Genomic DNA, 20,171 nt, shown 5'->3' on the forward strand with positions numbered 1-20,171 from the left:
GGCCGGATATTATTCGCCGTCCTGAATAATCATTACTTAGTTGTCCCCGAGGATGGTCCTCTCTTGGGACAAACTCGAACGCAACATATGACTGACCTGAAGCACCATTACCAGCACGAATTCGGAGTAAAGCACAATACGCCATCTTGTATTTCATTGTTATTTGTCGAACGTAGAGATAGAACCATGGTATTGCGTCCTATCAGTATAGGTTTAATTATTTCCAATGCGATATGTATATAATTAATTTTTCTTGGTGATTAATTAAATATAAATCCTTCAAACAGCCAACTTTTTTTCAATAAAGAAAATACTTTCCATTCTCATACAAAATGTATCATACACATTATAATAGTTTATCACACACATGTGTCGAATCTATTATATGAGTAAAATTTTGTGCGAAAAATATTCTATATACTATCACACATTTCACATAATTATCCTTAAGGATGTTTTGTACCTATTTTCAAAATATTGAAAATTTAATGAAAATTGTATAGAATGTCCTTACATATGTTTAGAATCTTCAGTACAATTTTTAAATCGATTCACTAAAGCGTTTTACAAGTTATGAGGATTTTAATTTGCACCGAATTAACATCTGTTCTTATGGGAAAGGTATAACCACGTTGATTCAAATGCCAAATACCACATGGAAATAATATTCAGAATTTGTTTAAAATTTGCAAAAGTTTAGATATAGAGGAAATATTTGGTCAAATAATATTATACAAGTACTAACTGGTACTAAAAAGCTTAAAAAGATATTAACTATAATTTAATGAAGTTAGTCATGTATCTGTCACAAGGTGAAATTCTCTGGCAAAAGTTAATCATTTTGATTAACAAAATTCGGAATATTTCAGTAAAATCGCAATAAATATTAAAAATACAAAATAAGTTAAAAAGGCTAAGAGACCGTGGCGCAAGTCGTTAGAGCGTAAAAATAATAAAAGACTCTAAATATAATATTAAAAAATACATCTTTGCACTGTAGCTAAGATCAAATTATAATATTCCATATAATTACTCAAAATACATCAAAAGTGGATATATTCGTCAATATTGATTTTCAGCTACTTTTTGCTGGGATTGTACATACAAAACATCCTTAATACGGGAAAGAAGTTGGTGTGTCGAGATCTGTTTGCTGTCCTATACTGACGTAAATTGTCTTCCGTCTTCCTTAATGTCCCCCTCAGACGTGAACATGGAACTATTATAAAAAGGGAGATTGTCCCTTGTTACCGTTCGCAAAAAGAAATGGACCCGAGAGACAAGGTATAAAGACCAGAGAGGTATAGAGCTGTAAGGTATCCGCGTTACGTTTGCACAACGGTATGAAAACATAATTGTTTTACTTTGGTATCGTAAACATCTCTTCAATTTCAACATCGCGGGAAGCAAAACAGTTACATACGCAGTTACTTATACAGTCCGTATCTAACGTATGGTTACTTATACAGTCCGTATCTAACATATGGTTGCATTTCATATAATCAATAAGAGTGATACTTTTAAAGTGCACATTTTTCTCTCTCTTTCTGATTTTCTCGTGCCGTCGATGACTAGACCGGAACGGACTGACACGTCCGTTTCGCACAATGCACTTCCGACACTTCGAACGTGGCACTTTACGACAAGCAACACGCGGAGAGAGGCTGCGGAGATCGCGAGCGAGCAGTTGGATGCTGAACGAACGCGGGAAGCGAGTCGGACACAAAACGCGGCGGACAGCTCGGTAGAACGGCAATGCGGAATAAAACCCGATGTGACGCTTTTCCCTCTGTTTACCGTACGCTGTGGGTTGTGCATATGCAAAGCGAAACTTTCCGTCCGCTTCGTACACGGCGTTTCAAAAGCGTGTACAATATGGTACATGTCATTTTTCGCCAAGAATTTAAAGAAACAAATGAAATGTATCGCTCGACACGTGTCGATGGACGTTAAAAGCTATTCTCGTCGCTGGTTTTGTCCTGAATGTAGATATTGGATAGACATGTCGCGTTGGTATTAAATACAGTTGAATCTTTTTGGATTAACAATGTGTGATTGTATTTTTTATTGAAAAGTTGTTAGAAAGAGAGAGGGAGAGAGAGAGAGAGAGAGAGGGAAAAAAGGAATTTCTAATTCAAAAAATAAATTACCTTATTATTATTTAATATTTTATTATTATTTAATAATTTTAATTAGATATATTTAGAGCTTTTTTATAATTAAAAATTTAAAGCTATATTTTATATTAATAATTTTAATTAGATATATTTACAGCTCTTTTATAATTAAAAATTTTAAGCTATATTTTATATTAAAATTAAATAATTAAAAGGCAAAATCGACGGTCTTTTTTCTTCATTTTTGTTATATATTTTTGTTATATATTTGTTATATATTTTTGTTAATATGTAATAAAATGATCCAAATCTTAGAAAATAAATTATTCTATTATTTTAATAATTTTAATTAAATATAGATTAAATTTTTTTATAATTAAAAATCTAATGCTGTTTTAAATTAATAATTAAAAAATCAAAGATAAATGTTGCTTTATTTTTTTTAAACGCACTTTAAGTCTTTTGAAACAATCTGTATCATGGAATATTCTTGGTTTACGAGAGGACAGCAGCAGCGATGGGTTTTAATTTATTTTATTGTGACATGAAATCCTGCAAGATACGTACATGCCATCCCGTACGAGCTGACCTCGTCGACTTTGCAGTGTCGTTAGTTCTGCGACATTCTTGCGGACTGTGTAAAAGATATTCCTGTTGCAAGAATCCTTATTTAAGAGAGGAAATATTATTTCCAAAGTTATATTTATAATATATTGATTCAAATTCTTTCTCTCTCGCTCTCTATCTTTCTAAAATTTTATTCTGAATTATTATTACAGAAAAACAATATAAAATTATAAAGTTTTGCAATGTAATTTTGAAGATAATTTAATATTATCCTTTTATATTATATTTGATATTATTTAATATTATCCTTTTATATTATATTTGATATTATTTAATATTATATGAATATATAACAAAAATGAAGAGAATATAAAAATGAAGAAAAATAATATCCGTATTAATATCGAGTTTAACGATCTTTTTAAAAATGTTTATTTCCATTGCACATGTTAAAGCGAAATAATTTTATTATTTCATTCATGAAGTTACTCTCCTCTTGAAACACGAGAAACTTGAAATAAATTAACTATTAATATTTTCTATTTTACGCGCGTCTTTTGAGTGGCAAAGTTTGCAGTAACTCGAGCTCCGTTAGAGATTCGTGCTTTCATATTTGCGATTCTTAGCAGTAATGCTTCTTTCGTTCCGCTTTGAGGTTGGAAATGGTTGGGACTGGGAAATTCGCGCAGTATATCTTGCAGAAATTCAAACTCCATAACGCATTGGCTATAATTCCTAATATCAACAGAACTTTGGAGAGTATACTGGGAAAGGAAACTCCTGCGCGATGATGCTTGTAGATTTGCATTCTACAAACGCTTTATAAGAAAGAAAGAAACTTCATATTTGACTAGCATAAACTTATATTTTCTCTAACTTCATATTTAATTTGTCAAAAAGATCTAATGATGTACAATTACTTGGGAATATCAATTATTCCGTACATTTAACGATTTTAAGCGATCTTATTTTTTTCATCATTTCACGTATTCATTACATTACACATTATGATTTTATTCTATTTCTCTTTTAATGTTATTTTTTTAATTTGAATAGCGAACATGTTACGATAATAAAAATTTATTTTATTATAATAAAAATATATTATATTATTTTTTATATTATATTACTTTCTATTTAGCTGCCTGTTAGAATACAAATATTCGTTAAATTGAAAAGGTATTTGATTTCTTAAATATTACATGCATAAATTTTAAATATTACGTGCATAAAATTTTTCCGCAAACATGGAGAGAAACTTTGATTTGCAAATCTTACAATAACGATTTTTCTAGAATTCAATTTGCGGAAACAATTGCGGGGCAACATTTGCGGGACAATCAATCGCAATTGTTTTAAATAAATAAAAGCGCTGTAGGGGATAAAAAAAGACCGTTCTCGAGCGAAAGACCGATTCTTTCGTTGGCGCTGCAGAAAATCCGCCGCATATCGCCAAGTCCCGCATACTTTCGAGTTTCGAGTTTCCCTTCTCCAATCACGTCCCTCTTGTACTCGTCCGTGATTCTCGTCAATTCGGCGCGGCTGTTGAAAATAATTGACCCGCTTCTACTCGTATTTCGAGCGCTTGCATACGTCGCATAAACGCGAGCCGGCGACCTCGCAAAACGTTTAAAACTGACTGCGCGTTTCGGCTGTGGATATATTCTTCGAAAAGCGGGGGGCGACCGCTCATTCTGTCGCGTATTGTTACCGCACAATACACCGTGTATTTCCACCACCACCTCATCCCCTATCAACCCCTGTCCGCCGCTGCTGCTGCCGCTGCTGCTGCATTGTCGATGTCGGCGTTGTGCATCGAATGCAATTTTACAGCGTCACAGCGCGTTGGTCAGGGGCGAAATGTTTGTTTTAACACGACTGGCAGCCATAACCGCGTCCACTGCCACCCCCATTCGCGTTCTTCGCTCTTTTTGTTTCGCAGCGCGAAACAAAAAGAGCGTTTTTATTCCCTCCTTCCATATATTTCCTTCCGAAGATACCTATACACTTCGCGCATTCTTATCAAATGTATCTCTCGGAAAATATGGGCGCTTTTTATATTAAGAAATAAATCAATAATCAATAAAATAGTAATAAAAAATATGACGAAAATAAATAAATCGTTAATAAAAAATCTAAATATCGAGCATATACAAGGAGTTTGGCGAGAGGATTTTATTACTTTCCGTATGCGAATTGGGCTTCGATTGAATTTGTGGTTATCGATTAAAAGTTTAATCGATGCTCACAGCGGCACGATTTAATAATCGCTACAACTTCGCTAGCGTTTTATTAAATTGATGCTTTATTACATAGGATTATATCGTTTATCGAGGAAGAAAATTCCATTAACTTTATTATAATAACCGTTTGCGACGTAAGGATTTTGCGATCCAGATTGACGTGTATGATTGTTTGTTTCCTCGTGATTACTTATGATATCGCGTGAGATTCGCTTTTTTGAGCTGAAGGCAAAGTGATGAGAAGGAAAACTCGTATTGTAAAAGTATGAATGCAAATGTACCGTATATCGTTTATTAACGAAAGCAGAGAAACTGTGTTTAACTGTTATAACATGATGTGTTTAAAATCGCGTAACATCATAAAAATATTGCGGTAAAAGTACAAGAGTAAGTACGATACGCTAATGAGTTTAGTTGGCAGCGACTTTTAATACGCGAGCTTTTCAGGGAGCTCGCGTCCGTGGGCAATTCGGCATAACAGAAGTCATAATAACCGTAATAATAACCGTGCCGCTTTATTATTCGACACGCGTAAGTACAACCTAGAGCAGTCGTATATAAAGCGCGGTCTTAAATTTGCTCTTAATATTACGTCACATTGCGGCGAGATTATTTAAATTGAAATTCTGTTTAAGTAACAATTACTTGAGAAATGCCAGGAGAAACTAAAGTTTCTATGCGCGCAAAATTTCATCCGCGAGCAGCTTTCGAATTTTCAGTTTCGCATAATTCAGAAAACCCTGTTATAAGTATTTCGATGTATTTCTTCTCGAAAGAGAATTTATAGTCACGCTGTGTACATCGCGTACATTTTATATATTACGAGGCGCGCTCTAAAAAGAGGAAACGAATGGGGAAAAGCCCTCTGAGATACCACCGGCGGAATATATTCATACCCCATGGGACGACGCGAGCATTATCCCGCGGGGAACAATGGAAACATAGCGGAATTAATTATAGTATAGAGCTTAATGAACGCTTATTATCGCTCCCTTTTTGAGACGGAGCTTGGTTATCGCGCGGAAATGTCGTTGTCGCGACAGGAAGAAGGAAGTCGCAATCGCCTGAGACACGGTATTTCTGAATATCAACACAATTCCCCCGCAAATCAAATTTGTCGAGTGATACGCTTCCAGACTTGAGAATAAAAATTCTATCTGGACGCGGATGATTTTCATGCATCTCTGCGTATGAAGTCTCGATGAATTTTAATAATGTATAACGTGTAGCCATATAAATAAGTAATAAATTTATACAATATTTATAACGCGAGAAATGTCACACGCAGAAAAATCAAATAAGGTGAAAACTCAATGCGAAAAATTATGAATTTATGGGAACGACGTACAACTTTTTTCATACACGGAAAAAAAGGACGTACTTGTTTTGAAAATATATATTTAATTTTAACATGGAAATCTTGAAATGAGATTATATTGCGTTAATTAAAAAAAATATAATTGCTTACTGCGAATAATTGTTTACTTGAACAACGCCATTTTATATAGTTCAAGCAAGAAAAATATATTCTTATGATTTAAGATTTAATTCTTGAACGGGAAAGAAACAATATTAGATAGAAAATAACATTTTTAAATCAAAGATTATAATTTTCTTAAAGTAGAATTAAATAATTATATATTCTTGAGGTGACAATTACAATATTAAATATAATAAGACTATAATATAATAATAATATTAAATATAATAATAAGACTATAATATTGTTAAAATTAAAAATTATTAAATTCTTCTAAGAAGATTATAAATTGTTGCGTATACACGAAATAATGAACGCGTTAATTTAAGTATATAAGTTTTAATTTGACACTTATTTTTGCTGTATACTTATTGAGAAATACATTAGCCGATATTGCTATATCTCTTTTAATCGATATCTAAAATGCATATATGTTACTTTGAGCATTATTGTGTGCATTAATTAGAAGCTTCCCTCGGGTCATCTAGCACGCGTTTCCTGAACGCGCAGGATAACTTCGATTTCGCGACGAAGAGGCCAGGAGGTGGGGGAGGAGAGGGAAACTCTTGTTCATTTCCTGGTTATTGTTTAATGAATGTGTAGTCCGGGAAATTAATGCGATTTCAGCGCATTGTGCTCGAGAAATTAACGCGATTGTAGATAATACGCGTCTCTACGCTATAACGCGCGTGTAGGATTATCCGTTTGTTTCTTTTCGTACTTCCGGCAGTTATGTTTACTCATATAATCTGCATTTATAATAAATTATTTTATGCTTCAGTAAAGCTTGTCTCGTAAAATACGTAAATCCATGTCAGTCGCGCATTAAGAACAGTATGAGAACAAACATTTGCAGTTGTTGTAACGTTGCAGGTAAATGCACGCTAAGCTCCATCAGCATTTTGCGTCACGCAGAAATGCGAGTTCGGACTATGACGTAAATAATAAGTTTTATATGTAAACATCTTCATTTTGTAAGCGTCAAATTTTCGTTCATGAATTCATTTTTTAAACATTTTTCATTCTTACGACAATTTGACACCCAAAATTCAAGTGAAATTTTTATCGAAATATACCTTGTTCGAAATTAGATATAGAAATTTTATAAAATGTCATCTCTATTTAGCTTTGAAAACTAAATAAGCTTTTAATTTTCAATATTTTACGTTTATTTATAGATATAATTCGTAAAAATGGCGACTATGAAAGGCTTAAATATCAATATATTTAAAATATGAGCTTAGATCTATAAATTTCATTTTTTTAAATTTATATTATGTTTTTTCCTGAATATGCACACACATGTTCGATTGGTAGCGTTGTTATACATTTTTTTTTACAAGTCGCGCATCTACCGCGAGATTTGGATTTCCCATCGTATGCGTCGTGCTACTTTGACACATATAAAATATTATAATATTTATCATAATAAAGTTGTAATCACATTTAAATAAAACTTTAAGTTTATAATTAGCGCATAAGTTCTACGATTTTTCGATTAATATACAGTTAATCTTCATTCTCTAAAAGTTTGATTTTTTGTAAAGTTTAAATAATTATATTTTATTGTAAACACTACATTTCAAAGTGCGCAATTTTGTTACACGTAGCTTGGACCCTCTTCTTTAAAACAAGCCGAGGTAAAAGTCGATAGGATTATTTATTTAAAAGTTATGATTTTTTTCGTAGGTGGGACATATATGTTCCAGAGGTACGAGAGGGTTAAGGTACTATTGTACACCTGGCGCTGACTATATCATGCAAATACATGTCTGCGGATTATTAATGTAGAGCTCTAAGCGAGCAAATAAGCTGCATCTAATTACTATTACCGTTCTAGTTAACTATCAATGTCAACGATCACGGCTTTCGACAAGATGTACACGCAATGTACAGACGTATCTTTGATTGGATAGATATCCGTGTAGACAACTAGAACATAGACAGCTGTCTGCGAACTAGATAGACAGATGGTTCATCTAGAATAACTGTTGATTAGGGAACGGATATCCGTTAATATCGTGCAGCGTCGATAGTACACATCGTTGTTTATGTAATAATACTGTCCGTTGCATGCCTTTGAAAGCAAGATAAAAACGTCATTTAGACAAAGATTTTCAGTTTTACAGCTTCACGCTCAATCAAATTCTCTTTCTCTCTCTTTTTCAAGCTATATCTGTAAAAATAACATCTGAAACTAATAGTGTAAAATTTCAAGAAATTATATTTTACTGGAATATAATACACAATGCTAGAAGAAAAAAGTGTTGTTTTAAAAAGTAATAAATTTTTCGTTACAAAAATTGTTAGAGGATAATATCTAATTATTGTACGTACATGATAGTTAGATTAGAGCGCAAATTCAGAGGGGATCTATTTCGAATAAGCAGGAGAGAACGAAACTTACATCGAATATATAATCAGGATCGCTGAATTGTGGAAGCTAGTTTATTGTTGCTCCTCCGGTTTACAGTCGCCATTCGCAACTACTCTCTCGCGACGGACAATCCTCTATAGTTTCCGTCCGATAGTTTACCAGCTTCCTTACATCCCCGGACGACAAGAGTGTACCTTGCTAATTAATCAGCAGTAAATTAGCGCGTAAATAACGCCCATTAGAGTGACGTGTTGCGATGCCTTCGGTACGTGAGCCACGAGCGCGCCTTTATCCCGGAAGTGCGCCCTTTCGCATCTCCTTTTGTCATAATTAGCCGTAACAGTCGGCAGCGGTGAGCCACAGGTAGATAGGATAGGTAGCGGTCTCTTGAGGGAGACGTGGAGTGCCTGCCTTTGCCTGTCGTGCCGTTGTTTCGGCCGAATGAGGCCCGTCCACCTTCGTGATTGACAGCGACATCCACGACGCAGCCCTCGGGACGTGCCACTCGAATTACCCTCGCTGTCAACTGGCTCATTGGCGGAGAAGTAATGAATAATTGGCAGGCGTCGTCATCCTGCCAACTCCGATAGGTCCCGCTTTCCGATCCTTTTCAGCCTCAGGTCCGATGTTACAGTCTTGTCAGGCTTGTCGAACGTGTTAATTGACATTTGATAGAAATTCGAGGAGCTTCACAAATAGATTTATAGGCTTCTTCAATCGACTTTCGCTTATTGAACGAGATAATATTTTGTGTCTTTAATATTTGTGATAAAAGTGAACAATTTCGAAACGTTTTCTCAAGTATACGCGATTAAATCATTTGGAATGGATATAGTAGGGTGTATGAAATATATTTTAATATATACATGAAATCATATTTTAATCTATTTTTAAAAAATATGCAAATTGTATGTGTATAATTATATAATTATATAAAAATAAAATTATATATTAAATATACATATGCATTTTTTTCAGATTTTTTTCGAGAATAAAATATTTTTTTGTTTAAATATATCGCGATTAAAGAAATTTTATTTAGTAAAATTTCAATCTATTTTTTTACACACAAAGGATTATAATATATTACACTATTAAATATTATAATCCTTTACGACATCTTAAAGTTTCTATGCCATTCATTTTATGTATTAGGTTTATTATAATTTTATATTTATTTTTTAGAAATTTAATTAAATCTTGAATATTAAAAGCTTTGCGCTTTTTAATACAGCATCTCGCCTTTTTTTATTATACTTTTCTAACTATAGTTTTGCTTCATATGCGCAGGAAAACCAAGACCGCAGGTCTCTTGGTATCTGGAATCGCAGAACATTCATGCATCCACTGAAATTCGAGAGACGCAAGGTCCTAACGGAGAGATCAACGTCGTAACCATCAGCAACGTGACTTTGAAGGCTCTCACAAGGCGACATCATCACGCCAAACTGTCCTGTCGAGCGAATAACACTCAATTAGCGCCGCCACCCACCACCACCATCGTCATAGAGCTTAACAGTGAGTACACTCATTCCAATTAACGTTAATTGCGCGCGACTACGTTGACTTAATTTCGCGGAAATGAATTCTTTCTCAACAAAGGCGAGCCTACTCAGGCGACAGAATCTTCTGCATTTGCGAGAACGAGAAAACGTAAGCGAAAGCGCCAGCGAAAAGGAATATCAAATTAATTAAGACGAATATTAATCCCTTTGGGCCATCATCCGTGCAGTTTTCTTCACTTTTCAAGTCCACGAAAATACTTGAATTACCATTGTAATGTGTATTGAAGTTTCATTCCAATGCGGTTTAGACGGTACAAAGGGGAATTGCGGTTCCCGCACGTCAGAGAGGTCTTTATTCGTCCGTAAAATAACGACTGTTCGAATTACTCGCTCGCACGTTCGGCTATTACGCAAGTACGAGAAAAAAAATAGCGGGGATTTTCCCCGGGAATGTTTCAAATTTCCCGAATACCCGCGGAACAAGATAGCCGCGTTATGAATATGCAAAAAGCCCGTCAATATCGGCGCGATACTTCGATCGATTCCTGCTTCTCTCCTCCTTCCCTTTCTTCTCTCTTACTCATCCTCCTGCTCGTCCTTTCCTGCTCGTTCCATATATTGGTATCAATATTTTTTTGCGACAAAAAGAATATAGCGAATATTTAACCGGTTCGAGATCCGATTTGTCTGGCCCCCGGATCTCTCGTTTTTTTTTTCCGACCCGCCCGTAAATGAAAGCGGACTTTGGACGAGACGAAATTGAAACATTTTTCACCGATTACAATGGGGTGGCAGTGGGAGAGAGGGAGGAGAGAAGCTCCAGGAGAAAGAGGGACCGGGGTTTCGTCGAAAAGCAATCAACCCCACGATGTCATTAATAACGTCACTTCCGGAATCGCTTCGAAATGCGACGGACGCATGGCGCAGGCAACATGCCGCGAACGCGGCAACGTTCGATTAATCTCCATGAAAAACAGAGGTAGAAAGGAAATATACGTATACTTTCCGTCCCCGTAATCCGGAAACAACGATGGCGACACGGGGAAAATTGCGGTTCGAGCGATTTCCCTCGGCAAAGTGAATCCGTAACGATGAATAATTCGTTTGTAATTCTTTGGAAGAATAATATGTCATAATGAAGGTTCGTCGCTCGCAAAATTATAACATATCGTCGTAATTACAAGTATAAGTTGGTATAAATTGCTCTCAGCGAGCAATTTGCCTACTTTGAGCTTTATGTGTGCATTTATGCGTTTTTTTACATCGAGAATCAGAGCTCTTTTGCGCTAAGGATGTATCAGCAATGTTGATTACTTATTTTTATGGGTGATCGATTAATATATTTTGCGTTTCCTCATATTTTTTGATAATGGATATTACTAAGGTTGCTTTGGTAACATCGAAAATTAAAAAAATTATGAAACAAGATAATGATCTGGCGCAATTATTGGAAAAATATTTGAGCATTCGACAATGCAACGAGCTCGTATGAGAGTATCTGATAACCTGGCTTATCAGATTTCCCCGGAATTCTAGCGTGTTTTGCAAAAATGGATTTCAAAAAACTGAGCGACGCACGAAATGAAAAAAAAACCCTTCAATTTTTTCATCGGCTAATTGTGGCCATCCATGGTTCGTCAAAGAACAACTGGCGACCATTTTAATTGATCGGCGCGATTGATCGTTCTGTTGGATTTGACGACTGGAAACGGACGCCGCTCAAACGCAAACAGATTGCAGCCATTCATACGTGATATCATACTCGTCCAAAAATTGAAAACCGCCAAGCTGGTTGAATTACTTATTGCTTGCCATGCGCGCGCGCATGTGCGTATGCGAAAAAAATTTGAAATATGATCTTTCGCATCTATCCAGTGTCCCAGAAGCCATCTACAATTTTAATTAATGCAATATTTTAACAGCCCCTCTTGTGCCAAAATTCTCTCTCTTTCTCCCTCTCTTTCAAATTAAAATTTAATTACAAAATCATTCAATATGCTGATAAATTAAATTCCAACCTAATTGACGCGTATTAACCTTATTTATATAATGAGAATCTATTTGTTACAAGTAACGTATAATGGATTATAATTGTGATATAATAATATTGCGAATAATTTATGACGCGATAATTGTCAAAGAGCACAATTCATTTTCCGCTCTATATTATGTATTTCATTTCTCGCGAATAGAGAACAGCTGCTCTATATCTCTCTAGATATTTTTAAATCTCGAACGTCTCTCTTCTTTCATGTCTTCCTCCTCGATGGCCGGGATGGAAAATTAATATTCATAATTGTATAAGCGGCGTGGCGGCTCATCGGCACGCTCGAGATTCATCTGACAAGAAACTTGTGCCAGACAAACAAGTTTAAATTAAATCGCGGGAAGCTGCCTCGAGCCGGAAGATGCAAGCAGGAGTCCGGTTGCCGTAGATTGCCGTTCAGGCTACTTGCGCGTCATGTTAAAAAGCTTGAGAGCGCAAACGAAAGGGACGTATCGATCGTGAATTTAGAACGCGACGTTCGATTACCTTAAACGAGATACTTTCACACATCTTCCACGAGAAAAATCGATTGATTGTGCAACAAGACGTATCTGATAGAAGCCATTTTAGTTAAACAAAATGTCTAGTTATCATAAGACTCGATTTTTTATAACTAGAATATTTAAGAGATTTAGATTTTAATTTAGATTTAGATTTTAAGAGATTTAGATTTTACAATAAGGATTTGGTTAGTATTTTCTAATTGGATCTACAAAATTTCTTGTTATATTAACTGGACACAATGATCTATTTTTTTTTAATTTGATATTATCAAGAAAATTTGATAAACAGGAAGAAATTAATCATACTCATCTAATTCCTAAAGGAATTCTGATTTGTCCATTTTCCAACAGACATACTGATTGAATCTAGATTTCTAATTAATGCAACTCGATTTTTTTCTCAGTACAGTTAAAAGTAAAAAAATTTTGAGACATTCTCTCGTTTTATTTATTTATTTATTTTTGTTTTAAATTAATGTTATCCAAATAAATATTAATGTATGTCATTGATAACATCTTGTTCTAATATTAAAATTGTGTGACAATTAGGTTGGACAATTATTTTAATTAAAGCATTCTATAATTAAAATTAATTATTAAAATTAAAATAATTATTTGAAGTAAAATACAAGGATTAATTTTTTCAGTTGATTCTGAATAATTGATTTTTAATTATAACTGATAAATAATTACACGATGCAGAACAATTGAAAATGATAACAACTTTTTTCAAATATCATTTGACCGAACATCTTTTCGGTATCTTAAAATTCATTGGCAGTGGCCATTATAATACTTCTCGAATATCAAGAAAGCGCAAAAAAATCTCAAATATTCAAACGGAAAATATACATAATGTTACTTGTCGTCTTCAATGTTGAAAAATCATTAACTCGTCGTAATAAGATCGAGTTATAAGCAAACGAACAAATATCAACATCACGCTTCGAAAACGGATTTCGTCTGGCGTAGCTCGGGTCAATATTGAAGTACGATTGCTTCGTTTTTCCTCGCTCAAGTATCGTACATTGCATCGAAATTCATTCTGCAACTTGTCGCTTCTCGATTCCACGTTAATTGGAGATGCGCGCGAGAATTCGCTGTCTGCATAATCACGTCGGACCGATATTTCGTCGCAATCGTACGATCGCACGAGAGCTTAACGAGTCATTGAAGGGTCTTCGGGAGTTGATCGACTTGCGAAAACGATTTCCGCGGTCGACAACGAGGTCAACATATACTCCAATGTCGGGGAATGGATTGCCGAACACTCGAAACCAGGCGCTATGTGTGCTCCATTAATTTTTCATGCCCTCGCCGAGGTAAAACCTTCGATGCATGAATTCGTCGTCGTTAATCGTTATCCGATAGACGCTCCGTGTAATGGAAATGACGAAATTGGAGGGGAACGCGATACGTATAGCGCTCATATAGTATGCAGGATTCGTAACGAAGGGAAATTTATTTTTAGAAATGAGAATTGTATAAGACATGTAATAATATTGCCATTCCGTCTCGACAGATACTTTGATGAGTAATTTATAATATAAGGGATAATCAAATTATATGAACTACTTAATTGATAAAAAAAAAAAATATATATATATATATGGGTCATTCCACGTCAAATCAGCCATCCCCCGTCCAAAATTGTATTGAAGTAAATTTAATTTCTAAGGTATCAAAATTTAGCTTGAAACATCTAGTTTTTTATGCTGTCTGGCGATTTTGAAAAATGTCAAATAATGACCTTGGTTTTGTCAGTTAAATAAAAAATGGTACCTATTTTCGTGTTCAAATCTTTATTACTTTTTTACAGATGAAGTACAAAAGTCATTTTTAATGTAATTTGATCCGCTGAATCCAAATCTGAAGTCAGAAAAACAAAATTTAATTTTTTTTATTTTTTTCCAATTTTGGGCGGGGACGGGGGTGGCTGATTTGACGTGGAATGACCCATACATATATATTTTTTTTCTTACGAATATTAATTATAAATTTCTCGCTGTCAGTTATTTAATGCCAAGTTAACACCATTTCACATATTTATGAGACGTTATCGATTATGGATTCGATTTATGCAGTTCCACGTTACTTTCGAGCAAGAGACGGGACACGAAAGAGCGGAGAATATTGAGTTCTTAGCAGAACTAGCCGCGTTGAAGGAAAATATTGTATATTTTTCCATATAATATCTTGAAGTGGCATACCGTTATGAATTTTTATTATTTTTAAGAGGGCGCAATGCGCTCTCTTCTATCATGTCGTCGCTCATCGTTTATCTTATGATATATTTCCCTGCAGAAATCTCGTGGCAGAATGTCTTAGTGTCGTCTCTGATTCGCCAACCATCGTGAAATCGATCGGGATAATGTACGAGACTGAAAATCGAAACGCGCTGTGATGTTAATAAATAAAAAATCCATTTAGCGAAAATTAAACAATTTATTATAATGCCATTCGTGCAAATATATAGTTAATACATTAATAATTTGCGTCTCTTTACGCAATAAATGCAAAGCATAAATGAATTTGAAAGATAAATAATAAATTTTAATATTAAATGCAATAAACATATTAAATTATCATAATTAAAAAGGTTGTTAAATATTGCTAAACCTTTATTTATACACTGTTAATACGCGGAGAAAGAGAAAACATTAATGAGAGAATATTATATATATATATATATATATATATATATATATACAGGGTGTCCTAGTTATCTTCCGTCATTTTTCAAAGACAGATTCCTGGGATCATTTGGAGACGATTTTTCCTCAATTAAAGTAAATTCTATTTAAAATTAATCAAAGAATGTGGTTTTGTTAATATTTTATTTCTACAAAGCTTAGTTTACGAAAAACCCCTTATTTCCAATTACTTATAATTCGAAAATTATTAATGCCTTGACATTTTCGTTGAGGAAAAATCATCTTCAGATGATTCCAGGAATCTGTCTTTGAAAGATGACGGAAGATAATTGGGACATCCTGTGTATATATATGTATCATCAGCAGATTTTGTATAACGTCAGCGCGATTTCATTTATCGCGATTGTATTTTATTTAAATCGCTGCGCCAACTTTGTCTGAACGAGGTTGCAAATCGGCGCATTGCGAGAACAAAAACGAGGCGATCGCCTCGCGGAAACTTGTTCAACTTTTAATGACTCATTCTACCGAGGCGTTTGATTCCGAACAGAATGTAGTCTATGCGAGTTTCAGAAGAATAATCAAGTTAGGTAACAAGCCGAGAAGAGTCTCCGGCTTTCTCTTGTCGGCGGGCATTCCGCCGACACAGAAATTCCATTCGGCAAAAATCCCCTTCGTCGTTCCTCTCTTGCGATCGGCGTTCCCGGTTAATTAGTAAGAAAATTAATGAAGCCGCTTCGGCTCGCGTAAACTTTGCGCGCGGGCGAAGCTCATTAGTCTTTTATAGTTACGGGCATTAACGAAAGTAGTAGCACTCCTTGATAGCCAGGCGATTATAGTGCTCGCCAGTAGTAACGACCTAACGAATATTAGACATCAAAAGAAATTCCTCATTAAGGTCGATCCTGTCGATCGCATTGTCGTTGCTTTCCTTGAGCAAGCAATAATATAGATGATAATTGTAAATCGAAAAGCTTCTTTATGACAGAATTATGAATTATTAAAGGAATTAAAGGAATATATCAAGAGTGTAAGCGAAATGCCGAATTCTGAGGTTCTTTAATAAATAAATCAGATTAGATACTAAAAAATTAAGGATTCTAACAAAATTCATTAACTTTAATTAAATTTCGATTCTGCTATCGAATTATAGAATGATAAGAATTCAGAAATTATAAAAAGGAAAAATTTTTGTGAGAATTAATTTTATTAAAAAAATATCTTCTTGATTTTTCTATATCAACCTTATATTCTTATTCTTCATTATCTTAAAATACTTAAAATACTTTAAAATACTGTGTGATATGCGATAATAAAAATAAATTTTAGAACAAAAGAACGAGTAGCATCATAGAATGCATTGAAAAACAAAATATAAATAAATATAGATCCTAATTTATTAAACGAAATGTTCCGTACCAATTCAACAATGCCGTTTTACAATATCAATCAATTGAGACAATTTTAATTGTGATATAAAGTAATAACGAAGCTAATAGGCAAGCGGTGAATTTTGATCACAAAATAAGGGCGTTTGCGAATTTGCGAAATTGTAAACGGCATAAGAACTCTCAAAAATTCTCTCGTTGGCAAGACGATAAAGAAGAAGAGTTTTCCTTGCTCTAGAGACAAGTGAGCTTCAAAAATGTAAACTCCTTGCGCTTAATAACTCAACCCGCACAGAGAGAACTAATAATTTTCCCTTGAAGAGAAAAAATATATGAAGATTTTAATATGGGTTTTTAATTTAGAAATTAACTCTTCTAAATATAATAAAACTTTTCTCAGATATTTAAATTTCATAAAGTCATTAATTTGGAAATTAATTTTTAATATGATAAAATTTTTCTCAGATATTTTTTAATTTTCTAAAAATTTCAATTTTTAAAAGTTAAAAGATTAATGCGTGTAAGGATTGATTACAAATTGCCCGAAAAGTTACAATGGAGCGCAAAATGTGGAATGCGTAAATTTTGCATACACGAAATTTGTCTAATAAACACATATATCTTCTCGCTCGCGGATGCATAAGAGGATTAATACTTCGTCGGTGATTTGTTTCTACCGCGGTGTTGGATTCTTCGCCTCCTTGGAATTAATTAGTTTATCCAGAGACTCCTGGCAAATGTTATTCCGCCGCACGTTTCGTATATTTCCTTGTATTTTCTGAACTGTGAGAATCGTATACATTGTCGCCTCGTTTACAGGCTTTCGCAAGAACCGGAATACGAAATCCGTGAGAAACGAAGGTCCACCCCGTCTATTACCCCCTCATTCCAACGAGACCGAGCGATACGGGGCTCACTGCAGCTTTGCCAAATTATGGCAATAATACCACTTAGAATCGCGTATCGCGAGTCTCGGCGAAATTTCACTTTAAACCGGCGATTCGCGGGACTAGCGCATACGAATCTGCGACGCACGACTCCTTAATGTTCAATCGTTTCCGAAACAGCCGACTTTAACCTACCTACGAACGAGCCACTTAACAGCCAGCTTCTTCCAGCCCATCCTGATTCCGCCATTTGACTTTCTCTTCTTCACCTCTTTATGCTATCTACGAGAATCCTTTGAAAATTCAAATCAATACAGTTTTCGAGTATATTCGACTTCAAATGCCATAAATAGGGAATCTATTTTATGTCGATTAAAAGATTAATAATCTATTTTATGTTGATTAAAGATATAAAAAAGTAGATAGATAGAAATTGTTATCTTGAAACTTTTTAAATAATCTTGTTCATGAAAGCTCGATCCATGTTATGTTTTTTAACATGTCAAATTGTATTCACATAGTTTGAGATACTGATGAATCTCATTTTGAATTCTTTATCGGATCAGATCTTAAATAGATTTTGATTTTCAGTACAAAAACTTTCATTCCCCCTCTCCGTTTTGTTAGAAAATGTCTCATCCCTCACGATACTTTGGTCGAAGTCAAATTCAAAGTTAATTTTCAGATGAATGAATCGATTTCCTTTAATGATCTTTAGTCACTGAGAAAGCTGGGATAAAATTGTAACTAAAAGTTTAGCTAACTTTTTCCTTAGACTTAAGTATAAAGTTTATAGAAGAGAGGGAGAGAATTAACTTAAGAAAATTTTTTAATCTGATCATTGTTTTTTTCAATCTCTACTCTAGGCTTAAGAAGTTGAAGAGAAAACTTTTCTGTTTTCTAAATTTATACCAATCATGATACATTCAATTATAGAAAGAAATTTATTTTGCTCGCATATATTTATTTTATTTAATTATGTTATACATTAAAGTAAAGCTATTAAATTCTTGTTATTAGAAATTTTTCATAAAATTTTTATCTTAGATTTCACAAAATATCTTCACAGCCTCTCGCAAACCTCTTAAGCCTTAAGCACTGCACTCAGGCGTTATTCCCATAGCGTCTAACGGATAAAATGGCATAGCTCTTTGAACTCTGCTTTCAAAAGTCGACACGATAAACGCGCGAACGTCGCGTGAACGACGTGCACCTTATTGAACTGCTTCGTAACTCGATTAAAACCACTCCATGCGCGCGAATAATAATAGCGGCTCATTTAAGCGCCCGAGGAGGCGATGAGTCTTCGGGCTTGTGTTTCCATTTCTGAAAGGATATTTGATTAGGAATACAAGTTGATGAAAGGGAACTCGCAAAAATCGCGTGAACGAAAGAGGAGAGATAAATCAGTAAATGCATGGAATTAATAATAAAATTATTTTACTCTAGTTTATTTAGATTTTCGAAGAAATTTATCTGTCGATATAAAAATCAATATTTACAATACAAAACGTAGAAAATGTAGAATTTTTGTAATCATATATATATAATTATATAAAGACATGCTAATATATAGAAACACATATAATATTAATTTCCCTTTCTTTGGAGTTTTTCAAAATTGGTAAGGTTCGGTAATCGTTAACAAGAGCATATGAATTGAGAGAATATGAATGAATGATATTATTATTTGCATATATAATTTTTCAATGTTTTATAATAAGTTTCAAAAACTAGTAAATAAAAATACGAAAAATAAGAAAATGTATTTAGAAAATAGATTAAAAATTAATTTTTACTAATAAAAATAAAATGACATTTTTAAGGACTTTTAGCATCGACTATCTTTGTATTAAAGATTTAAAGTTTCTGTTAAAGGTATAATTTTTAACATTTTTTTTCGGTAATCGTTAACATAAGGACAGAATCGAAAAAATATGAACGAATGATATCATTATTTGCATATATAATTTTTCAATGTTCTATAATAAATTTCAAAAACTAGTAAATAAAAATATAGAGTAAAAATACAGTGTATGTAGAAAATAGATTAAAAATTATCTTTTACTAATAAAAATAAAATGATATTTTTAAGGACTTTAACATCGACTATCTCTGTATTAAAGATTTAAAGTTTCTGTTAAAAGCACAATTTTTAACATATTTTTACCTATAAATTTAAAAAGAGTATAGTTATTCCGTGTGAATTTACATTAATAGTACGATGGTGGTTTATGCTTGTGCAAATGCTTCTTTAGAGAACCAGAAGATTTTAACGCAGTTAACTTGACAAGTTGGTCCGAGATAGGCGGGATATATGTAGAGTGAAAGCGATGAAAGGAAGACGGTTCTCGTTCGCGTTCACAGGCAGAGAGAGATACCTACTAAAAGCCTCGTCAAATT

At 33.9% G+C, this 20,171-nt stretch overlaps 1 protein-coding gene across 3 annotated transcripts in view; it reads left to right on the plus strand.

Moving 5' to 3' along the window:
- LOC105257340 (nephrin) overlaps positions 1–20,171 on the plus strand; it is a 243,633-nt gene that overhangs the window by 135,775 nt on the left and 87,687 nt on the right. For all 3 annotated transcript variants that reach the window (XM_011267899.2, XM_025409989.1, XM_011267898.2), the window contains exon 6: positions 10,075–10,302. In XM_011267899.2, coding sequence (XP_011266201.1) covers positions 10,075–10,302 — 228 coding nt within the window. The remainder of the gene's footprint in view (positions 1–10,074; positions 10,303–20,171) is intronic.

This window comes from Camponotus floridanus, unplaced genomic scaffold (assembly GCF_003227725.1).
Source record: "Camponotus floridanus strain SB8 unplaced genomic scaffold, Cflo_v7.5 scaffold3, whole genome shotgun sequence".
Lineage (NCBI taxonomy): Eukaryota > Metazoa > Arthropoda > Insecta > Hymenoptera > Formicidae > Camponotus > Camponotus floridanus.